At 35.1% G+C, this 24971-nt stretch overlaps 1 protein-coding gene across 1 annotated transcript in view; it reads right to left on the reverse strand.

Annotated features, from left to right (window-relative positions):
• Positions 1 to 22225, reverse strand: part of LOC136802591 (uncharacterized) — a 151230-nt gene extending 129005 nt beyond the window's left edge. The window contains exons 1-23 of the mRNA XM_067059346.1: positions 22003 to 22225; positions 21368 to 21502; positions 20157 to 20322; positions 19478 to 19562; positions 18425 to 18609; positions 17972 to 18104; positions 17386 to 17484; positions 16690 to 16785; positions 14705 to 14859; positions 14278 to 14529; positions 11964 to 12682; positions 11236 to 11435; positions 10335 to 10461; positions 9578 to 9674; positions 8187 to 8288; positions 7330 to 7405; positions 6803 to 6859; positions 5885 to 6060; positions 5580 to 5640; positions 5183 to 5374; positions 4340 to 4679; positions 3391 to 3449; positions 2986 to 3125 (exon numbers count right to left, since the gene is read on the reverse strand). Of these exons, the coding sequence (XP_066915447.1) occupies positions 2986 to 3125; positions 3391 to 3449; positions 4340 to 4679; positions 5183 to 5374; positions 5580 to 5640; positions 5885 to 6060; positions 6803 to 6859; positions 7330 to 7405; positions 8187 to 8288; positions 9578 to 9674; positions 10335 to 10461; positions 11236 to 11435; positions 11964 to 12682; positions 14278 to 14529; positions 14705 to 14859; positions 16690 to 16785; positions 17386 to 17484; positions 17972 to 18104; positions 18425 to 18609; positions 19478 to 19562; positions 20157 to 20322; positions 21368 to 21502; positions 22003 to 22225 (3875 nt within the window). The remainder of the gene's footprint in view (positions 1 to 2985; positions 3126 to 3390; positions 3450 to 4339; positions 4680 to 5182; positions 5375 to 5579; positions 5641 to 5884; positions 6061 to 6802; positions 6860 to 7329; positions 7406 to 8186; positions 8289 to 9577; positions 9675 to 10334; positions 10462 to 11235; positions 11436 to 11963; positions 12683 to 14277; positions 14530 to 14704; positions 14860 to 16689; positions 16786 to 17385; positions 17485 to 17971; positions 18105 to 18424; positions 18610 to 19477; positions 19563 to 20156; positions 20323 to 21367; positions 21503 to 22002) is intronic.
• Between the last annotated feature and the right edge of the window lie 2746 nt (positions 22226 to 24971).

The following is a 24971-nucleotide window of genomic DNA, read 5'->3' on the forward strand; positions in this document are numbered from 1 at the left end:
TTCCGAAAAAATTGAAAATTGCATTTTAGGTGTAATGGACAACTTGGATCGAATTCAATGGGCTCCAAAAATAAAGTGGACAATAGATAAACCCTTTTGTGACATTTTCAAAATCTCCTAGAATAAACCTTTTTATAGAAAAAATAAAATCAATATCCACTAATTCCTGTTCCAATTTTTTAATTGAATAAAGGCCAGCAGGTGTATAATTTGATTATACTGACGGTTCATGGTTCGAAATCAAGGAGTATTTCAAGAAAAGAAGAAACTTATCTACATTGGATAATGATGTCATCGTCAATTTTGAATAACGCACGTACATATGTATTTTGCTAAAATGATAATCGAAAAATTTATTACCAAGGGAACTAACTTATGAAGAAACTAATTATCGCTTTTTTCACGGTTTTTTGCCAAAACTGCGACAATTTGAACCTTTGAAAATATTTGCGAACTCATCCATCGAAAATTATTTCCCGCGAAAAATTCAAGAAAATGCTCTCAAAAGTGATTTAGCAATTTAGCAAAACGCTTATGATCTTTTTAACTAGATGTATAGTTGACTTTACTAACAACTTTACTGTGTCAGAAGATAATTGAGTGAAACTTGAACAAAAATCTTTCTGGTTTAATTTTGAAGATATTACAAATTCGATTTTTTTTTTTCGACCATGAAAATTAGTTTCTGCAAAAGTTCCGTTCAGTTAGAAAGATCTTCACGCACAAATCTCGAAACACAAGGAAAACCTATCATCCACCACCCAATTTTATACAGATTTATCCGTCTACTTAGAAACTTGTTATGACTTCTATTTAATAACCGGTTCCCATTTAGGACAGAGAAGAAATCTTTCTGCGTTGAAGGCTTTAAAAAAAATCTTTTTATGAGTTTAAGTTTACTTGGGCAAGAATATCTACATGGAAAGTGGTCGGAACCTCGATTCCATAAATAAAGTTGGTAGCTTCATTGTATGTTAAACTTCTTTTTGCCATTACGTAATAAGTATATGGACATGTTTTTTTTTTGACTGTACCAAAATACCGATTTTCAACCAACCCGGCTCAAATCGGCACTAACAGAGACAGCTGAACCCTTTCTTATCGTTATTCAAAAATAAGAAAATAGATTAGTAGCTCTGTCTGACACTTTTTGTCCGATTTCAATAGCTTTTATGGAACTTAAGATATCGCTTGTTGAATCCGGAGTATTTCAGGATGAAAAAAATCATAGCCTATTTCGGATTTATAAAGTCGGCTCTATATTTGGCCTTTGTCGTGTCCAATTTATATACGAAACTTATACCAGGGTGTAGCTAAAGGATTGAATTTTCACATCGACCTCTTTTTTTTGGAAAAAAACGGAGGAAAATGGGATCATTTTTGAAATCTAGGTGCTAATTCTAATCGTATATATCGGATATAGTCTATCTATCGGGGAAGTGATTTGAGATTTTAGTTTAGTTGATAAGAAAGGAACGAACTAAAGAAAACGGGAATTGTTAAAATGAGTGAAAAATGATTAAAAAAGTCCTTTGTTTGTTTTGATCATAACTCACTCCGGCCTTTAAAAAAATTACTCCTCGGGCTATTTTATGATTTTAGGCTACCTCAGGAATGCATAGAAACCTCCTCAGGACCGAATAATGAGTCATGGAGTGAGATATGATCCAAAACAAACAAAGGACTTTTTTAATCATTTTTCACTCATTTTAACAATTCCCGTTTTCTTTAGTTCGTTCCTTTCTTATCTTATGATTAATTAATCCTGAAATACTCCGAATTTTGAAATTTCAAATAGCTCATTTTAAAGCCCTTCCCAAATTTCAATACACATCAAAATTTTGGGAAAATTCATCATGCGAATGACGAAATAATTAAAATAAAGTGATTTTCACGATTTTCGAAAACCTGATTTTGGTACAGTAAAAAAAAAAACATGTCCATATACTTCTGGGACCAATAGTAGTCCAACGGCTTCATAGTAGTCATGCCTGAGAAATGGAATTTTGATTCTTTCATTTCCATCCAAACTTGCCAACTCATTTGGATAATGTTTACACGGTGCTGTTAATTTGTGTTTGATCATGTAGCTTGCATAATCTATGGCTTTAAATAAACCTATACCAATAATATCAGGCTCTTTACAAGCATCCCTTCTGTACTTTGACACCGAAATACTCTTGAATGCTTGAAAACGTTCTGATTGACCTAAAATGCAATTTTCAATTTTTTCGGAAATGTCAACTTTGATGACGTTGCCGTAAACTAGTTTTAGGGAAAAAGAGGTATGAAGTCAATTTATTTTGCAAAATGTCCGAAAAGGGTTTATCTAATGTCCACTCTATTTTTGGAGCCCATTGAATTCGATCCAAGTTGTCCATTACACCTAAAATGCAATTTTCAATTTTTTCGGAAATGTCAACTTTGATGACGTTGCCGTAAACTAGTTTTAGGGAAAAAGAGGTATGAAGTCAATTTTTTTTTGGAAATTGTCACTGAAGGGTTTATCTAATGTCCACTCTAATTTTGGAGTCAATTCGATGCTGTCCGAATGAGATGTGATCAATTTTATTCCGACGTGTAAAAAATTTTTTGAATCGGTGGCTGGAATCTGAATTTGCATCTTGAATCTGAATCTGTATCTGCCGCTAACTTCATTTTGGTGTACGTCTTACATTCATTATTTTTCTTTTTGAAAAAGAAAACGACCACAATATTTATGCATGGTGAGTGTGACCGAGGAAAGGTAGAAAAACAAATTAAATTTAGCGAGTTTGTCCACCGTATCGAGTACTTTCGTTTTCTAATTTTTTTTCCGATGACACCAACACCGCCACCACCGCCGCGAAAGGCTATCGTAATACTTTCGCTAGGCGAAATTAATAAATGTTTGAAAATTTGATGTTATAAAGCGATGGCATAAAATGGGTTAAATAAAACAAGACTTACAGTAAAAATATACAATTTTATGAAGATCACTTTTACCTGCAAATTAATAATGAACTCCTGGTTTGCTCAGCATCACAAAGAGGTTTTCCGAAAACTCTATTGTCCACTAATTCCTCAGTATCACATATTGGTTGCTCAAAACTAATGGTATAATTGAACCAAACTTCACCTTCGACCTACAAAGTCAAAATCGTCTAATGTAACAAGATTGGCGTGGTTTAATGGAGCATATCAGTACAATAAACATCACTCATCGGAGACAGAAATCTCGAGAAAACCCAGATTGAACTTCTATGTGTACAATAGTGTATGACGTTTCTCTCCAAAATTTTGAGTGTAAATTTCAGATGGACTTGTTTCGGCATAAAAAGGTCACTCCATGAAGCGCAAAAATAAAAAGAAATAAAGTAGAACGGACGAGACAAAAAAACCCATATGTACCATTTTAAATAGTTTTTCTTTCATGCGAAGTTCAGTTATGATAACGTATTCTTCTAGATCTGTCAAGAAAAAATGAACATTACAATCAATCATTTTCATTTGCCATACTTTAAGAAAAATGGAGAAAGACCCGTTCTCGTAAATTCAACATTTTCATAAATGTAAGAGGTGAATCAGAGACTAAGTTGATTAATACCGTAAGTTGGTCTAATGCCAACGTCCCTCATCTAATTCCTACACCCTTTTTAGAGATTGGACAATAAGAAGATCGGAATCACTGATTGAAACTAATTTTTTTGCTTACCGCTCAGGGAGGAAAAATCCTTTGTCTATCAGTGATCCCAATCTTCTTATTATTCATATTTTTAAAGAAGGATGTCGGAATAGAAGAGGGATGTCGACATTAGACTGACTTGCAGTACTTTAAATTAGTCGAATGTCTTTAAAAATTTAACATTTCAGAATTCAACTTTTCTACGGATCAACCCTTTCCTTTATACCTTATACCTTATATAAAAACATCAAATAAAGCTACTCTGTCCGTCCCTGGCTAGAGCAAAATAACGCGCCATCTTTGTGCATTAAGTAAACCACAGTTCGGTCAGTGTTGGCAATTTTCAATCATAGCCATTCTTTCGCCTCCTCGTTTCCCGTCATGTCAGTAGTTTGTTCTGATTGAACAAATTGCCGGTACCGAATTCCGTCTACTCAGCAAAGATGGTGCGTGCATTTTTTTGCTTATAACTGCCGTGGCTTGAGAACGATAGAGTAACTCTGTATAGTGTTTTATGTTAGGTATCTTTGCTTTGAGTATGTACTCTTATTTGCTGTTAGCGTAATTGGACTAATCCCTTTGAGAGTGGCTTTCACGTAGGAAATAGCGAAAAAAGCAAAGCTTCATGGGTAAAATCTAGTATTAAGAAATACAGCTGCAAAAAAAATGGCTTACCTGAAGTCACATTTACTCTTCGCTGAAACAAATCTACGTTGTCTTCATTCTGATCGATGGAAAAATATTTGTTTTCTTCGTTCACGCGGCTTACTCGCGCACGGAAATCGTAATAAAAGCTATTATGGCTCGTTGCTTCAATTTGAATGAAGATGTAAAAGAACTTCGCATCAACCATCTTTATTTTATGTCTGATAGCTGTATTCTTTGTGACTTGATAAACATAGACAGGCTGCTTGGTACTTATTTCTTGCGATATGGCGTAAGTAGCGTCTGTTATTTTCTCTCTTTCGATTCCATTGTAGCTGTGATGCTTAGCATTTGCATAAATCAAGTAGCCCTATGAGAGAATAATAGCGAAATAAAGACTGCGCTAGAGGCTGTGATTTTGGAGCAGTCTATAACAGTGGAGTAGAGTTCTGATATGAAATTTTTGGCTAGATTTTTTATGATTTCAATATCGGTGGTTATAATGCAACAACTTATAGCACTATCGGTTAATATGTGCTTGGGGTATCTTCAATTATACGGTATGATAGAGAGAAGTAAGTAGCGATGAAAAAATGAAGCAATTTTGAATAAATTCTAAAAAACCCAATTTTTAGGCAGTTTTCGGCCCAATTTACCACGATATTTTTTCCCTCGAAAATCGGGCTCAGTCACATTTTGGGTATTGCCATTTTGCATCAATGTGCAAAAAATCAGAAATCAATAAGCTAATCCCAGAAAAGCTGGTAACAGACGGACGGACGGACGGACGGACGGAGATGGGCTAATCCATAGGCTCAAAAGGAAGTGCACAATACAAACAAATGGACTATTATGGAGTGCTTTAAAAATTACCTCTCCCTGACCAACACTTGTCATCGTGAATTTCCAGTCTGATGTCAATGATTTTTTATTGTTTTCTACTTGTATTGAAGACGATCTTAACATGTGACATGATTCCTCTCGGCTGACGGTTGTTTTACCAACCGCGCGGAAGTAATCGGTTGAAAAGTTCATATATTCCCCGAAGATTGACTTTCTTTCGTTCTAAAATGAAAAACAAATTGAGTTAACAGTTGGATTCCCTGAAAAGCCAAAATTGCTTGAAATTTTGATGAATTATGCCAAATTTTGAGACGGAAAAACCTTACTTTGCACCTTTAACAATGAATTCAAGACATAATGGTCCCCAAAGAGAAATCACCCATCAATTATAAATGGAAATAAATATTTATGTATGAAATAAACGTACTAGGAACTTTATGAAAGGTTGTAGTCGTGATTGGTCTAGGGGACCAGATGATTCTTTTTGCCTATGGTAAAGTGAAAGTTTCAATGGGTTAAAAGAGAACTGCGTATTATTTTCTTTTTAGTTAGATATGTATATAGTTATAGCACCATGAAGCCAAACCCAGGATGCTAGATCAAAATAGTTCCTAGAACAATTAATGAACATTATCGCTTTCAGGAAAAAAAGTCTCACAATGTATCAATATCGAAAAGATATATAAACTCGACATTCAAAAATATAATTCAAAAAGGTTCTATCTGACTTACATTTGTTTAAGGTGTAACAATTTAGCATAAACTTCTGCCAAATGGTTATTATAATTTGTTCGTTGTGTGACGAATGCATAATCAAAATAAGAGATGTAACACTGATCTTCATCTTGTACTTTGTTGATGATGTCAATAACTGTATTCCAAAGGTAGGAGAGGCAAGCCTCGTCCGTCTAAAATTTGATTAAATGATACAAAAGGACTGTGTTGGAAATAAAATCTACAATGCACTGTATTATACCTGGAGATGGCACTAGGATGAAATAACTAAATAAAGTCCTACATGGCTACACAAAAGACGCGGAACAAACAACTTTAAAAAAGAAAACACATGAATGTCATTGGACATTGTGTAGCAATTGTAAATTAGGTTTTCCTAGTACTTCGCTTGAACTTCATTCGAAATTTTCTTGAGCACTTATATTTGATATTTGATTGTAAGAAAAGTGATTGGTAATAGTTATCGGACAGTTGCGAGTACAATATGAGAAATATTTTACGAGTTCCGAGTTTTTTCCGTACAATATACGGAAAATCCGGAACGAGAGAAATATTTCCATATTGTACGTGCAAATGTCTGATAACTGGTTTATCGGTGACCCAAAAATGCAATTTTGTGTCGGAGGACACTTTTGTAGAAAAGTGACGTTAGATTGCTTCTACCGCTACAATGCAACAACATCTTTTTGTCAATTTATATTTTTACATGTAAAATACAAGATATATCGTACTCTTTTTAACCAATCAGATTGCAGATATTTTTTGGATCGCCGATAAATCATGATATGCACCATTGCAATGTCTTCTGTTATGACATCACGGACCCAATAGCTGTTTGGATGTAAGTGACGTAAAACCAGTCAATGCGTGTCTAAACTAAACACGTATCTACTAAACTAAACCTTGTAAACTTACATGGTCAAGGAATTGAACAAGCTTGTTCATAACAACAAGTATAAAATTCGGCATCACCTAAAAAAAAACAGAAAATGAAAACAAAGTATAAATCGAGTCTTTATCTCACTTGGAACGAACAGTAACGTAGGACTTTTAGACAGCTTTTCAATTATTTTCACGGTTCAGTTATCTATGAATTTAACGGATAATTTGAAGGAGCAGGGATCCGAATCGGGAATCCCTGGTTTTAGACGCTGGGGCATTGTTGAAATGCTATTTTTCAGCACCAGGTGGTCGAATCTTAACAAATAATCCCATTTCTTCATGTACTTTTTGCGCTGAATCTGATTGTAGCATCAAATATTTGATTTTCAAACTTCGAAAAAATCGTTTGTAAAAGGGAAATTTATATAGTTATGGAGTAAGGTTTATAAGGCATTGTTAACTAAAGGGGGACCATAAAACTGGTTCGAGTTAAGGAGACATTCGAGTTATAGAGGTTCCAGTTAAAGAGACTTCACTGTAACAAGATTCTTTCCACTGACCTTTGGATAAATGGTGTAAACGATTTCACATAAACCTGTAACAAATTTCTGTTGTTGTTGGCGACCGTAATTTTGTCTAATGTAAATAAAAAAGCAGATTGAGAATAGTAAGTAGGTTTTGTGACCGCTGTCGCCATGACCCGATAGCTTGCTGAAATTGTCTGTACACGTTTTTCTTTATAAGAACATGAGGCTTCGATAGCAAAAAATTTCAAGAACAAGTTAAGAACATTTTAAGGCTTGGTGGTCTCTCAAACACCCGATTTTTTAGGAAAATTGCTAAAAATACTCATAAAATCGTGAAAATAAAAACATGTTCAGAACATTTTTAGGCTTATAACTCAAAAAGTTAAACATCCGTAGGCTTAACAAATTTTGGATGTTCCTATTAAAAAAACGTGCACCCGAAGGTAGGGAAAGGCGCCAATCTTTTCCTTGGATTTCTCCACTTGCTCTTGTTGCTTGTCTTTAGTTGCTGAGCCTCAAAAATAGAGCCATCAAGTACCATCTTGAGAGTTTTTAATATGAAAAAGTAGCAAACGATTATAAAGGAGTCTGACAGTACCTTCTGTGCTAAACCCACAGCAATCTTATATAAAACACTAGATAGAGCTTTTCCTAACCTATTTGAAGCAAAATAATTCGCCATCTTGAAGGAAGGGACATCACAGTTTAGCTTGCGCGATCCTTGAAATTTTGAAGTCATTGCAGTTTTAAAAAAGGTATACTTTCGGCAAAGATGGCGGATTATTTTGCTTCAACTGCCGGTGCTTAGGAAATACAGAGTATAGCTCTATCTAGTGATTTATAAGATATCTGTGGCTTAACCATATTGATGGGAAACATCTTAAACTTACTGTTCAAGTATCATTGCCATTGCCAATACTTTATTTGCAACAATCGAAGGATGCTCAAATTCTTTTTCCAAGTCTTCTTTGATCATATTGAAATGATAGTCACTTAAAAAATGTAATATGTTGAACGGTGAAAAAATGGGGCTATTATTATTTGATTTTTCCGTTAAAAAAGAATAAATTTTTGTGACAAAAGCTCTTCGAATTAATGAACTCATCGTAGTCAAGCCAAGATTTTTCAAATTTATCATCAAATTTCTGAATTTGGAAACTGAAGATCTTTGAAGGCACAGTCTAAAGAATTTTTCAGGAAACAGTACTACTACGCATATGTGTACAAAAAATCAGGAATTTAAACTAATGAGAAAATCTTGAGAAAATCCCGAAAAACCACTTTTTCCAAGACATTTCCCGATCTGGCGACCGGAAATCTTTTTTTTCAAAAATCAGGCTTTGTCTTATTTTGAGAATTACCATCTTTGTGCTAAGAATCTAAAAAATCCTATGAGTCAATCCGGAGAAAAGCTTTTTTTAATCTTAATGAAAATTATGAAAAGAAAATTTGAAAAGTAGAACAGATATTCCACTTCGAACTGCAATCTCAGTCAAAATATATTGCGAATTTTGGTTAAGTCCTTACAAGCAATTATGCAATTCAAAGTTCGGGCGAAAAAGTCGCTTTTGGTTAAATTGATAAACCTATTCAAATATTTCAATTCGGGAGGGGTTTATAGACTTCCAGGCTATATTCTGAGCCCTATTGTACCATTCTTGGAATTTCAGCCTTAAGTCTAGCGTTAAAACTCAGACCCGTCCAACCTAATTTAGAGCGCTTCCAAACTTCCAAAAGAAAATAGGATCTTTGTCTCAAATTCCTAGCGAATTTTCTCTCATTTTGAGCCTTCAGCCTCCCCACTCTTACGGTTGTTCTGCCGGGTCTGCGAGATAAGGAGAGCAGGTAGGTAAGATAAGAATAGCGAGTATTTAAAATCACCCTGTGAAGATAACTAGAATCAGAAGGAAATTCCGAACTAAAATGGGTAAAAGCACAGGAAAAAATCAGAAAAATCACCCGGACTTTTGGTTGATGAATTTATGGCGAAAAGTTGCTATCGGTTGAAAGTTTTATTACTGAGTTTATTTAGCGGAGGATATTGAGAGCGACGGTACGCAAAATAAAGTCCATAGTTAATGTATGGCTCTACATCACCTTTGCATTTTGATATTTTTACCGTCGTCGAGACAAGAAGACGGGGATTTCGGTGACAGGTCAACTTAGCTTTATACCGTCTCCTTTAATTTATCTCAGATGCAAAAACTCAGTATTATAAGCTTCTCCCGTTCCAAAATTTACAATGATTAAAAATCTTGAATATTTTACTGTGAATACTTACAGTGGCTTAGGATCATAAAGATGTCTTTCAGCTTGTAAAGCTATCGGGCATAACTGCATACGGAAGCCGTCCTTTTTCTCAATTATCATACGGAACACTAAAAATAAAATTTGAAAACATAAATATTTCAAAAGGATATGATTTTTATATGGACTGACAGTAAATTTGTAACTAATGGTTTAACTAATGTAGTTCTTTGTTTCCTATATATACTCTCAGGACAACGGCTACTACGAGTGCATCTCACGTTTATCGCTACTTCTTCTTCCTCTCGTCGTCTCCCTTCTCTCGTCAACACTCCATCGTAGCAGTCGGTTTGAAAAATCTCAAATGAGAAAAGACAATGACAACAGACCCTCTACGGCAATGAATTTTGAAATTAGCCGTAGATACTGGATCTGTGTACGGACAAGACGACGGCCCGTTTGGTGGTTTTTGATCTTCCTTATTTTGGGTTACTTTCTTTATTCGAACTTCTTTTTTTCGAACTTTTATTATTCATATCTATCTGCGATTCGAACTTGTTTCCGGTCCCCGTTGAGGAGAAATAGTTTTAAAATATTTTCTAAAATTCTAATCTCTCTGTAATTCGAATAAGTTAGATTCCTAGTTCGAGTTCGAATTAGGGAGAGTCAACTGTATTTATTTGAGGTACAATTGCAAACAAAGACAAAAAGCGATTTTTCTCACTCATGGGAGACACTTCGAGGGGGGGGGTCCCAAGCCCATCTGATTATACCTTTAAACGGAACATTACCTGGCTTCGTTTTGTTGGCGGCAAAGTGCGGTAAGTAGAATGATATTTGATAAGTCTGTGTCATTTGAATTGTTTCAAATCTCTTGGTATCTGGATTTAACCATTGAACCTCGTACAGTAGCGATTCCTATGAATGAAATAAAAGTTTAAAATTGGTTAATGAAATAGTTGAAATAATATTTAAAGGAAGTAGAGAACTCTCCTTCGGATTAAAACACAAGTAAAATCTTTCTACACAAACCTAAAACCATTAATCCAAAAGTTGTCTACGACCATAAACATGCAAAAGCATTCTCATATCGAATACCATGGGAAGAAATGAAAGAAATTCACTGAACTTTGCTCACAGATCCCAAACCAATTTCTATTTAGCCCATTTTGATAAAAAGCTCAAGACCGTTTCTCCATTCGCGCGCTCAAAAAGCTTTTCTTTCAAGTAGACGCTACTTTTTTATGACGTAATCATTTCCCCAGGTAAAAAATAATTGAAGCCAAAAACAACCTTGAGCCTCTTCCAAATGCTGACAGCTCGACTGTTTCAGTGGGCAATAGAAAAGGACGCATAAGCGAGCAAGTCCGGATACCTTACCGGGTACATTATGAAAAGATTTTATTGTTTCAATTCAAAACGAAATAGTAACGAGTTTAAGTATGTGTGTCTTTTTTTGCGACGGAGACGGTTCTGATTTCTCTAGATCTTGATTGACTGAGGACGACGGTAAATCAGCACTTTTACCGTCCTCGATTTTGAGAGTCAGAACTGCAAGTTATTCTAAATCGCTTTGGTCACTCCGCCGTCCTCAAAAAGGTCAACACATAAATCCGCTAGTAAATTGAAGACATTGGTTTGAAACATTCAAGACATACAAGTTTTGAAATCGACGAAAAATCAAATACTTACATGTCCACTCCACTCCTCACAAATGATACGATACTGTTTCTCGAGCCCATACCCCATACTCTGGAAAGAACATTCACCTTCATTCAAAGTTGTTTTTGTATTGAATGGGATCTTAGTCTCACCAACGGTTGTCTTTTCAGGGTCATCTTTACGGAAAGCAACAACTTTTACCCAGTACAATGTATCGTCAGTGAATCCACCTGTTAAAGAAAAATACAAAACAGTTCGCATCTCGTTAACTCGAACCGAAATGGTTTCAGGGTATCCCCCACTTCAATGACAGAAGGATCCAACTACAAAAATGGGTCACAACTATCGGAATCTTTAATCAAACCAAAATTCAGCGAATATAATCTGAACCAAATGTCAATTTCGATTTCAAGATCAACTATACTTGTTACATTTTCAGCCTATAAGGTCCCGAATAAACGTCCCCCCCACTTATTAATTTTCGAAAAAGTTTCGGACCATTCTTATTAGGAGCCCCCCCCCCCCCGTTTATTTACTTTTGAAAATATTTCCACCTATCACAAACTGAATTGCTCTAAATAGCCCTAGCTTATGATCACCTTATTTAGGATATATAATTTCAGACCCCCTTTTATTGGGAACCCCTCCCCCTTCCCTCTGCTTATTAAATCTCGAAAAAATTTCGCCCCCCCTTTTTATTCGGACCCCCTACTATTTGAGACCTTAGAGTACCCCCGAGTGCCCCTTTTTCAACGCACCTGAATCAATAATAATAGATGGCTGATTGGAACCAAGCGGTACATATGGTTCTTGAATACGTGTCGGCATTTTATTCTTCAGCAAACGATACAAAGCCTCAGTGTTCATTTCTTCATATTTTGGTTTGGTTGTTGTAGTTATTAATGGTACAGATCTGGTGGTTGGAATGTTAGTTTTCTTGGCAAAGGTTTGATTCTTTGGTCGTCTTGTGATAGAGGTACTGATCACACCAGAATTGTCAAAGTTCGCCAAGAAATCAGTGTCATAATTATACACGCACTTTGAAAATAAGAAAAATTCATCACTGCAATTGACTTTGCCACATGTACTAACGGAGACGTTTGATTTTTTCCTATTCTTCGATTCAAGGTTCGGGATATTATTGTTGAATGCAGTTCCACGCGGCGATCGTTTAGTGGGTCTCCCCTTTGTCTGTGATGGAAAACTATCCTTTTTTTTAAGTTTGTGTCTTAACGTTGATAGCACTTGCTGCGGGCCCACGTATTCACTAACTTGCGTCAATCCGTAATCATACTCAGCGATTTTATCACAATTATCATGGAGTCGTGTAAAGCGAACACAATGAGAGCATTTTTGTTTTTCTTGGTCTAATGTTTCATGTTCTGTTTCTTCTGTTTTGATGTGTTTCTCGAAAGACCAACTAAACACTAGATTATTGGTGTTATTGTATCTTTGTTGAATTTCAGTTTGAAGACTGCTGGTAAGTTGGATGGTTGTTTAGTGGTACCAGTGATACACGTTTCACATATGATATCAAAGCTTAAAAAAAAACAAGTTATACGTTTTTATGGACCTACCTGGCTAGTCAACAGAAAATATTAAATTCAAAATAAACAAGAAATATTAGACTACTTTGTATCTTTGTACAAAAATTCAGAAGATTCCTATGGGCTTATCCCGAGCAGAGGAATGTAAAGAGATGGAAAACAGCTTCTTGTAAACAATGGAAAAACGGCTTGTCATATACCAGGTTTCTTGCCCTTAAGGGAGTTTATGTCAAGTAAATAGGTTTCTTTTGTTGTCGCTATAAAAAATAATTAGCGTGTTGTGACAAAATTCTTTTGTTTCAAGCCTGATTATGCGCAAACTTTTAGGGCTTCTATTTTGGGTACACCTCTCCTAAACGAAAAGGTACCTATATCTTCTTGCTCACAATTTCCTAGCGATTCTACTGATATAACCGTATCATGACCGCACCATAATATGGAAAGCTAGAGCTCGAGAAAATTATAACTTCATCTTGATTTTACTCGACTTCTGACAGTTTTACAAGAACCAATTTAATATAATTGCGTTAAGAATTTCTTTTGCTATACATTGGTAAAAATATTGCTCCTTATTCTTAAAAATTGAACTAGTAATCGGCAAAAAAGGAAAAAAAAATTTTCATTTTCATCGTCAAATCATGTAGAAACCGTCTGATTTGTATGGCGAGCCGTCTTTTCTGGACTTTCATTTAATGACCTAATCAACGTTTTTACAATAGAATTTTCAATAGAAGTGATCGTTGAACTTTGAGTAATCAGAGAAGCTGTTTTTCCATCTCTTTACATTCCTATGTCCCGAGAGAAGCTGGCAACGAACGAACGGACAGGGGTCAATTTATAATGACCTCAAGGTAGGTTCAAATATAGAAAGATAAGTGCATAAATGGCCATCAACATCACAATTTCCGGTTATGCCGCCCAACCATCGGACCCTAAAGGAGACTAAAAAGAAGGAAGAATATAATGATTTTGTGAATTTGACGGCCCTTATAAAAATTTATTTGACCAAATTTTGATCTCTCAAGGGACAAAAAGTAATTTTGCTTTTTTCCGAACCTTGGTGGGACTGAGCTTTAACGTTCGGACTTCTCCAAACCTTACAATGACTTCAAGGTTCCAAAGGGGCACCTTTAAAGGCGGTATATACACGTACCCTTCACTTTACTTCACCCTCCTCCCCCAGATACGTAAAATCAGTAGTTGATAAACTCAAAAAACTTTAGAGAGAAGTCGACCATAGTGCAGTGGTAGAGCATCCGGCTACGGTGCGCAAGGTTGTGGGTTAAACCCCAAACCGGGTCATACCAAAGATTTCCAAAATCACATGGTACTTGATGCTTCTCTGCTTGATGCTCAGCAATTAAAGAGAAGGATCGAGGGCAAGTGGAGTAATCCAGGGAGAAAGAGTGGCCCCATCCCCTACCTTCGGGTAGATAGCTATCAAAAGAGGAAGGAGCCTTCTGGTCGCTTCCGACTGCGGTCGCAGACTTACTTACTTAAAATAAATTGGCAACAAGTTATTTACCTCTCAGTAATATCAGAATCTTGGAACTCTAAATAAACATAATCGACAGCTGATCGTTGATTTTTTCTATCATTCTCAACTTGGACGCTGATTAAGTATTTTAGATTCTCCATGTTGACCAGATTTGATGGATTGAATGTGTATTCAGGTTGGTCTTCTTTCACTTCTTCACCGAATTTATCAAAACAATTCCTTTTCAACTGCTCAATTTTACCAATCCCATTCTTGATGACGTAACATTTCCAAATATAACTGAAAAAAAATTCATGGTATTCACGACGTAATGCTTTCTACGGAAAGAACCCGGTTTTTGCCAGTAGTGGTAAATTTTATACAACTTTTGTCTAGTTTAAGCTGGAAATTCTGGAAATTTGCCTTGGTTAATATAAAAAAATATTCCCCGTTTAAAGGCCTTAAAAACACATACTTATTCCATTGCGGACCAAGCCGTGTAGCCTTCAATGTAACTTGACGTTTCTTGGACATTTTACGTGCACCGCCAGGACTAATGACCACAACAGGACCTTTCTCTTGAATAGCAATGTAGACTGATCGAGTTGTTGTCATATTACGTAATGTTACCTACGAGAGTAAAGAAAGAGAGGTGAAGAAATGATACAGCTTTAAAGCAACTAGAAAGTTAAAAATATTAGTTTTCCACATATGGAAATCCGTTTTCACTAAAACATTGATAATACACTTCCAGCATGGGAAAAAAGGTTTCCCTAGTTTCCTTACTTTCCCGAACTCAAAATTCTAGACTAATGTGATCAAATAAAAAACCACATCTGAAAGTGAACAATCCCTAGGCTAGGGAATCAATAATTCTTTCCTGTGTTTTGTAGGACAGAATTGTATGAGGGCTGTTGGGGATATTGGACATTTAAATTTAAAGCCCTAAAGGGGATAGAGTTTAAAGCCCTGAACGGGCTAGAGTTGAGACTCTAGGATGGGAAGTGAGGCTACTTATTTACCTTTTATTTAAACGCTTGACCCGCTAAATTTTGAAAGTGCCGTGTGAAAACAAAAAAAACGCTACATTCATTCTAAATACGGCGCAAATCTTAAAGCTTCTCCTCGCTTCTTGCTTAAGAAAGTTCGAAGATTCCCCTCTAGCCCTTCAGGCTTTAAACCAAAAACAAAGGTCAAGTAATTAGGTTTAATACAAAACCTATCACACATTTTGAAATTGTCCATATAATTTGATATCCTCCACACCCCCACGCAATCATTTTCTTGAAAAACGCTGACTTATCTAGATCCTGACTGTTGAGGACAACGGTTTTCAATGCTCGATTTTACATGTTAAAACTGCAGATTATTCAAAACCTACATAGGAGTAGTAGCAAGTTTGTGTGTTTTCTGCGACGAAGACGGTAAGCTTTTGGTTTATCTAGATCCTGATCATACTTTCCTACGGGGTTGATACCCCACCCTCGAAAACAGCCCCCACCCTTTGCCACCAACCCCGCCCTAAATCTAAAAACTCTCTGAGCCCCGCCCTTTCAGAGCAACCCCGCCCTTTCAGAGCAACCCCGCCCTTGACCACCAAAATATCCATACCCCACCCTTCAAAAAACAAAAAAAATTCTACGTGTTTCCAGACTCTTAGAACTTGAAGCTGAGTAAGTCCAGTTTTTATATTTATACTAAAATAACAAAAATGTTAGAATTTTTCATTATCTTGAAGAATTATTTCAAGAGATGATTTAATGATGATTAAAAATCATTAAAAACAAAACAAAACACAATATAAAAATTGAAGGAAAAAGTCTTTAACCCCACCCTCGAAAAAAGATCCCCCCACCCTTTGACACCAACACCGCCCTAAATCTAGAAACTCTCTGAACCCCGCCCTTTTCGACTTTTTTGGAAAACCGTTTACCCCACCATCTAGCTAGAGTGGGGTGGAAAGTATGCTGATCAACTGAGGACAGCGGTAAACAAGCATTTCTACCGTCATCGATTTTGCAGGTCAAAACTGCAGATTGTTCTAAATCACTACAATCACTCTGCCGTCCTCAAAGTACAAAGACATAAACTCGCTAGTACCTTCGGGTAGTCAGATATCGAGAGTCGGGTCGACTGGGACTACCTCAAGATTTTTCTGATATCTATACGATCCCTTCTCACAGACCCACTAAGAACCCTTCCCTGGTGGGAAATTATTCTCCGATTTTTGTCCCCACTGATATTAATCAAATAAACCAATCCTCACTGCAAAATATTATGATATTTTTTCCATTCCCACTGAATTTCCTGACTTGAAAACAAAAGTCTTAAAATCCCCAGCCATAAAAAGTATTGGAATATCAATCCCATCGAGTTTCAGTCTGTTATTTTAATCCCCACTAGCTAAAATAATCCTACCGGGTCTGTGAGAAGGGGGTGTATCTATGACACCAATCTTACCTGAACATTCAGCGTACTGTTCCCAGTTGGGAGTAATTTGTTGTTAGTTTTCATAAACAGATTCAAACATTTACTCAGAGGTTGGTCTTCAAAACCCTGCAATAGATAAAAGTAACAAACAATAGTGTCAAATCAGGTCAAATTCGATCAGATTTCGTTCAAATTCCTTGGTACAGTAAAGGTTAACTTAGAATGGAATGAGCCTCACGTGCTTCTTAAAAAAAATTCAATTTTGAAACTTAATATATTCTAAAGTGATCCTTTTAAATCTTATAAGAAGAATAATTTTTTAATTAACGGTGGATTCCCCTCTTTTAACATAAACAAAAAAAAAGCATCATTAGGCGAAAATAAAAAAAATGTAGTGTTTCCGGAAACCGGCCGGGTGAAAAAAAACAATATTCTGACCCGGCCGCAGACTTCATTGGTAGTTGATACATTAGTATTCAGGGATTATTTCATATTGGTTTTAAATAAAAGTTATTTTTAAAGTTCTATTCGAATGATCTTAAGTTATCAAAAATAGCAAAAAAAAATATTTTTCGGCCGGCCGCATGAGAGCTTTTTTCCTTCACCCGCACTCAAGAAACACTACATTTTTTTATTTTCGCCTTATTTTAAATCCTTAATACTGAAGGATGCTAATCCCCGCTTTTCTACCGAAAGATCATTCTCGTAAGTAAATTACAAAATAACCTTGACAGTCCAAGTGATGTCAACATCCTTCATAGTGGCGTTTTCACATTTGACGAACAAAAAAGGGTTAAAATCCAATGTGTCATGTGAAGTGAATATCTAAAAAAGAAGTAAATTAATAATTGTTATTTTTGTAATAACTCTCAATGCAGAAATTAATCGACCCATTTTTTTCGTGGTAACAAGTTATCAAGATTTTATCAAGATTTTTAACCAATCCGAACTCTTTCAAAATTCTTGCTGAAAGCCAGCTATATCAAAATATAGACTTATCTTATAAAAGAGTTTGTTTAATTGTAAACAGACATTTAATTCTAAATCCATCTCAACGCTTTTCTTTTCATAAAAACCATCAAATTCGAGGCATAGCTTTTTTTATATTTTTTATGCTTTTACAGCTTAAAATACTGTTCCTAAAATAACACAGAAGAGTCTTTTTTAACTCGAACCCTTGTTACTTGCTGCACGTATCAGCACATTATCCTCTACCCCCTCCCTAATGTACGAACATTTTCCCATTAAAATTGTCCTTTTTAAAAATTGTGTATTGTTGAGTAACAGGAACCATCCAGTGGTTTCTACTCACCAATGTTTTGTTCTGGGTGTATTTGAACAGTTTAAGATTCTTGTAACAAATTTCAGGTCTTATGTAGACATTAGTACTGGTCGAGTATGTTGAGATGATGTTTGAAATGAGAACATCCACTTCGTACACTCCTCTATAACAGATTAATAAAAACGTTGAAATGGAGCAATGGCTAAATGTTCAAAGGCAGCAGTCGGTATAAACCAGTAGTTCGCGGTTCGAATCCATTTTTTCCAACGTTGTGATCAGTTCATAATCATAGATAGCCGAGTCGAACCGGCTGGTCGTGGACTCAGTTAAATCAATCAAAAGACTTCTATAAGCCCTAGGCAATACACAGCACAGTAACACGACATTGAGTTAAAATAGAGCGACTTTGGTGCAAAGGTTGAGTATTCGACTACGGTCGACTATTAGTCTACACAGATTTAGCTTCATAATAGAAAACCTTACACAGTCGGAAAAATTTGTTCAATCTCTGGTTTGTCAGTTACATTAGTTGTATTCAAGCCATGGAATGTCCAAGAAAAGATAGGATTGTATGAAGTGTTGAAGAAAGTTGCATTGTACCAATCCATACGAAAATCTAAATAAATATGACTGGCATTCCATTCTTCATTCATATAGTGTAAATCCAGCTATAAAATTTAAAAAAAATGGTCAAGGTTTAAGGGTTTTATTTTTACATAAGTGTTCCCGTTTCATATCAGACACATTTTTCATATCAAGACAGTGTCTGCCTATTGTTATATTATGCTGATATAACAGCAAAAAAAGTTTTTCTTTTCCTCTTTCTTACCAATCTTGCTCCACATCCGTGTCAATCCAATGTTAAAAAGCTTGTGAATTAAAATTGATGATTAAGCAAACGATATTACTCTTATTTAAAAACAAAACCTTTAAGATTACGTTTTAGACCAGTACCACAGCAAAACCCAAACTCTTATCATATCATATCATATCATTTGATCAAACTCATACATGTCTCACAGGGCCCATGCGACCGGGGCCAAGGGCACCGCACCTTCACTTTTTTTTCAAATAAAAAGCTATCTTTAAAATATCACAATTAATAATCTTAATAGCTAAATTAACCCCCGTCAGCTCAAACATTAAGCTAAGCCTCCTTATAGTCACTTTATTTTCTTTGGCCTCCACTTTACAGATCATTGCATGGGTCCTGCCTAAAAATAAGATCTTATAGTGTAAAATGGTAAAATGGGCTTTTCCAGAAAAAAATAGGGATGGATAGGGTGGAGGATATAACATTTTTTGGAAATTTACCCTCCCCCCCGGACATTGTGACTTTTGACCCCCCGGACAGCAGGTCTAACCCCAGACAAGCATCAGTTGACCCCATGGACAATCAAAATTATTCCAACAGAGCAAGTTTGACCCCCCGGACAAGGCAAATTTTGCAGTTTTTTCTACCCTCTGGACACTATATCCAGCGCCCCCCATGTACGGACATTTTCTAGACGAGCCCAATGAAACAATAATACATACTGGTTTTATTTTGTCCAGCACAAAAATGTTTGATTGTACAGTCTTCTTTTCTTTTGCCAGAGTGAATGTTGTATTGATCTTCCAGCTAACAAACGAAAAAAAGAGGTTGTAGAAAAACTTAAAAACAAAATCCCTTTAAACGCAATCTCCACACAAAGCTGTATGTCTTCTCATATTACATCACGAACCCAACAGCCGATTGGTTGTAAGTGACGTAAAAGCAGCCAATACGTCACTTTTAACCAATCAGCTGTTGGGTGCGTGGATAACATTGCAACGGTGCATATCATGAATTCAGTAATTAAAGGTCCTAGAACCCATTATCTATAAACTACTAAACACAATGACTTCTCAGTTTTGTCAGTATTGGTGGTTTTCTAACCACCTTTTGTAAAAAGAACCAAATAATGGTGGGTGGGTTATAAAGAGAAGTCATTTGAGATTACTTTCGTAACTGTCTGGGGTAACTTATAGCCTCCGAAGCACATCGTATTCAGGTCCTTGTCATTAGCTTCACATACAAGTTAGAGAATCGTGACTTGTCCAGCATTCTATTTTAACAAGCTAGCTAGCGTGATTTATAAATCGCGGACAAGAGGCGTATTGTTTGAAGGCTTTGAAAGTTCAACCCGCTTATGGAATTAACCCCAAATGGATAGTCCTGCTTTATTATACTTACTGTCCTGGTTTATCGTATTGCTGTGCAGCATGAAGACGTCCTTTAGACCTGATGGAAGAATCGCTATCAGGATTGAAAATCCACTCTGGAGCACCCCATGCTGATGCATTCAAACTGATAATTTCATTGACCAAAATTGGGTTCTCCTTTTTCTCCACATAGGCAGCTAAACAATAATAGAAATAAAATCATATAATGATACAGCAGGTGATAAATAAGGATAAAAATGAATAAAACTTTGAAGGAAAAATCAGATGGTTTGTAATATTTGACATGTGAGATCCTTCTATTGCCCTAAGCAAAATCTCAAAATATTTTTGCCTAACTATTTTCCAATGTCGAGATATTTAATCTACAAGTTTTTGGCTTTTAGGATGAAAACAATAGAATTTCAACGTAAGAACCGTGTAAGAAACCATTTTCAAAAATTTCAGATTTTTATATCTCGATTTTGGTAAAATTGTTACACAAAAATACCTTGAGGTTTTACTCAGGACCGTAGAAGGTTACTACATGCCAAATATCTCAAACCATCTGACTATCTCTTTATTGTGATTTTTATGCGGTGACTGATGCCATTGGGTTGACGCCAAAGAAAATTATTTGCTAGACTAGTCCAAAAGTCATCAAGTTAAAACTTTGAAAATTCACTTTTCAAACAGTCGAAAAAAAGCAACAAATTAAGGATATTTTATAAATCATTTATTATCTTTGGTGTGATCTTTCTAGTAATTTCTAGAAACTTTGAAGAAAGTCATAAAACTTGTAAAAAGAGTCAATTTATGAGCCTTTTATTGAAACATTGCTTAAATCTTATGCCTTTTTTCACTTAATTTTCTAAAATATAAATTTGGCTTCACCTGATGAATACCTGAATAAAGGGAGGAATTTTGATGGAAATTTAATTTGGCAGATGGTCGGAAAAATTAATTTTGAAGGGAATTTGATTTGGAGGATGAAGGATATTTTTTAGCCAAGAAAATGCTATCAAAAGCAAAAAAAAAACCTGAAAAAAGGCCTGAAATAGCACAAATTTGGGGAATGAATGAAATTATTTTTAAATTTGGCCGAAAATATTCATTTTAGGAGCTGCTGATTTCGGCAAAATTTCTTTCCGCCAAAATTTCTTCTTTAAAGGTATGAAACACACAGCTCGAAAACCACCTGACCAAATTTGAACAAAATAAAATTTTTACAACAATAATTTTTACCTTTAAGATCTTTATAAAGCGTTTCAAAGAATGAGTTTCTGGGCGAAACAGACACCAAGTTGTAAGCCATCATGACAAATGCAAAACTACTTCGGAGTGATTTTGACGGTGCAGTATATTTGTACTGGTTTAATTCTGTTAATAGAAAATAAACAAAGGTTTTTTTTTGAAAACATATGACACATCCCAAATATTTCAATTCACTCTTAAATAAAGAATGTCACCCTAATTACTCTCTATTTGTATCGCAACTTTCTGGCAGTTGAGTAGGAAGGCGCTTCTTATTTTCATTGGTAACAACAACGACACATCAAGAACTTATCATCGCGCAAAATAGGTGTTGCGATCTCAGGTTATAGCTGAAAAAGCTTGTCTTTGTAAAATATCCTAGACTTTTTGTTCAAAACTCTAGAATAAAACAATTTTGATATCATTTGCAAGAGGAAGGTTTAAAAGGGTTTCAAAAATACCAAAGTTGAAAAAACGACTATTTGTGACATTAAAAAGCGACGTCAAACCCAAGGATTTTAATGTATGACAAAAAACGCAACGTCAATTCTGCACGATGTTCTTTAGGTCCTTGGTAAGTCCTTGCTGTGGTACTATGGTCACTTTGATTTTGAAATCCAACATACCTGTTTTAATGAGATAACGAGAAGAGCTGTGTGACCATTGATAAACGACATTCATCTTTGTAGTTGGACCCTCAACATTAGCATACAAAATAAACAAATTGTTCCCTTCTCGATAAATAGTAGGACAAACTTTGATAATCTTCTCTTCAGCAATCAAATAATTAACCATTGGTACAGTCTGGTAATAGTCTCTCCCACTATTTTTATTACGAATGTGAATCATGATTGTATACAGTCCAGTTGTTCTTGGAATAAATGATACTCTTGTTTTGTTTTGATTGACTTTAAGAATCGGTGAAGATAAATTTTGGCATTTTACACCGACCTTTTTCCATGATTTGCCTTCATCAATACACGTTTTAGGGTAATCTAATCTTTTGGTAATTGACACATTGTATAAAGTGTACACAGATGAGTTGTAATTAAAATCTAATCGCTCATGCACAAGCATTGCAAAACTACCATTTGATAAATGTCTTTGATTGACTTTCTTTATGTAATCATCATTTGCTATACTATCTCCAAATTTCAAGTAATCAGGGGAAAATTGTATTTCATCTTTTGGAATCAAAGTAATTTCACCTGTGTAGTTGACTGAATGACTATTTGAATTCGTGAAGTTAATAACAAGCAACTTTAATGTTCCATTTGATGGTGATGAGTGCTGGAAGGTAAACAAAGCTTCCTTTGGGCTGATTTCTTTGATAGTGTAATTTTTAATAACTGTGTTATCATAAAGGATTTTGATTGGTAGATGTGGTGGGTGTTGTTTGATTTGTGTTTTAAATTTACCAATGAATGAAATTGGTGAATCTTTAGAAACCAGGGAAGAAGTCAGCTTGAATTTTTCAACGATGGTGGTACTTTTGGTGAAATAAACCTTCTTCGCATTCCCACTAGAACTAAATAAATTAAACCTATAATTGTAATCATTCCTCAATGAATTCTTATAAAATTCTCTGTAGAACTTTCATTTCTTCAATGCTCTCCTATAGTTGGAACTCTGATCTTTTACTTTGCTTCAGTGTTACAGAAATTTCCAATTTTGTTTTACATTTATTTCATAAAAAATCTTCCAAATAACACATTACAGCACTAAATTACTCCCATTTTTAAAAAATATTCTGTTTATATATATCTTAGCTAAAACTAATAAATGATAAATTTAAATATGTTTGAAAATTAAGAAATGATCCTTACCCACGCTTACACGAGATTAGATCTTTCAGACAGTAGCATCTGCTTGGTCCGTCAAAAATTGCAAACTGATATTTCTCAATCTCTCCATAGCAATTGATGATGCAATCAACCAATGTTTGATTGTGCTTCTTCAGCAGACTTGAACTTAACGGTGTACAGTGCTTGAACTCAAACTTGGTGAAACCTATGATAAAAAATGATCCAAAAAAACTCTAATTTCATTATAAAATATAAGACCTCCTAGACAATTCGCAACAAAATTTATTCATGCTTAACCTTATTATAAACAAAGGGAAAGTTGTTAGGAAGGAAATAGTAATACAAGAAGGAGTGGTTGTTAGATCAGGCAGCTTTTTCTGAAACAAAAATGAATTTAGGCTTTCATGAATTTCAAAGAAAGTTTTGTGAATGTGTAAATTTTGGTAACAATAAAAGAAAATCTACTTGATAAGATTTTTTTTTGCCACCACTTTTACTCACAAGTCACGTACCTGATACATCCCCAAAGCTTAAAATCGATATCAATCCAACAAGAAAAATACAAAAATTAAAATTTTCCATCGTTCATTACAAGCATTCAAATCGCCTTGATGAAATGGGCATCGTGTATGAATTGGAAAGTCCTTGGAAGTGTTACAGTTGTTAATTTTTGATGTTGTCTCAACTTCAAATTATTGTTATATTGGTTAATTATCTGGTTTTTAAAAAATTCATAATAATTTTATCATTACTAAGACTAAGAGTTTTCATATACAACTATGATTGTACTTTCAACTTTTACAATCTAACTCTTGCATCAAATTGCTGCTCTTGTTGGAGTAAAGACTATTTTTTATCATGATGTCATGTTGAATAGTAAAAACTCCTGCTGACCTTAGCATCAAAACAAAAACAAAGATTTTGGTACCAGCTTTTCCTAATGACAAATAACTATTAAATGGCTAATTATTACAGCATACAATTTTTTTTTACAGGAAAAGGTCTATTTAACATGAGGAAAAGCATGTATGATTAATGGGTCTGAGACCTCTTAGCACGAAATATATATAGATAGATATATAATAAAGCCTTCTCCTTGGATCACAACAAAAAGATGGCCGGTTGCCCCAAAAAAGGTTTGTTGCTGATTGCATTAAATGCGGCATTCTAACTGGTGAGAATTTGAGAAGAACTTAACAAAGGAGCATTAACTAATCATGACAGTTAGGAAATAGGCCCAGCGGAACAACTGTAAAAGTGGGGAGACAAAAGGCTCACAATTAGATAAAATTCACTAGAAATTTGAGAAAAAACTCTCATTTGTTCAAAAGTGACGAAAGTATTATACAGTATCATCTGTTCTGGAAAAAAACAGGACTGTATAAGTGTATATCTGTTCTCTAGAAATATTATGCTCCTGGAAAAATATAACAGCTTTTCTCTAAGAAAATTAAAATGCTCCTAGAAAATGAGACCTTTTAAGAAAATTATCAAGCTCCCTGGAAAAAAAATCTGGCATCTGGTTGTGTTTTTCACAATTTAGCTTCTGAACTTTTTTAACAGGTTGTCCGCTGGAAAATTGTATGTATTTTTCCTTAAAATTTTAATCGGTTTTAAGAACCGATGTCTTTAAGGCAACCCCTGGATTTTACCTGGGTGTTTTGAAGAAAAGTCTCTACTAGATTTATCCATGAAATTTTAAATTACTCTTAATGGAAAAAAGAACAGATTTTTCAAAAAAAAATCTGCTGAGGGCTGCTCTTGTCCCCTGTCTATCTGCTTCCGCAGGG

Source organism: Clytia hemisphaerica, unplaced genomic scaffold (genome assembly GCF_902728285.1).
Source record: "Clytia hemisphaerica strain Z4C2 unplaced genomic scaffold, Clytia hemisphaerica genome assembly, whole genome shotgun sequence".
In the NCBI taxonomy this organism is placed as follows: domain Eukaryota; kingdom Metazoa; phylum Cnidaria; class Hydrozoa; order Leptothecata; family Clytiidae; genus Clytia; species Clytia hemisphaerica.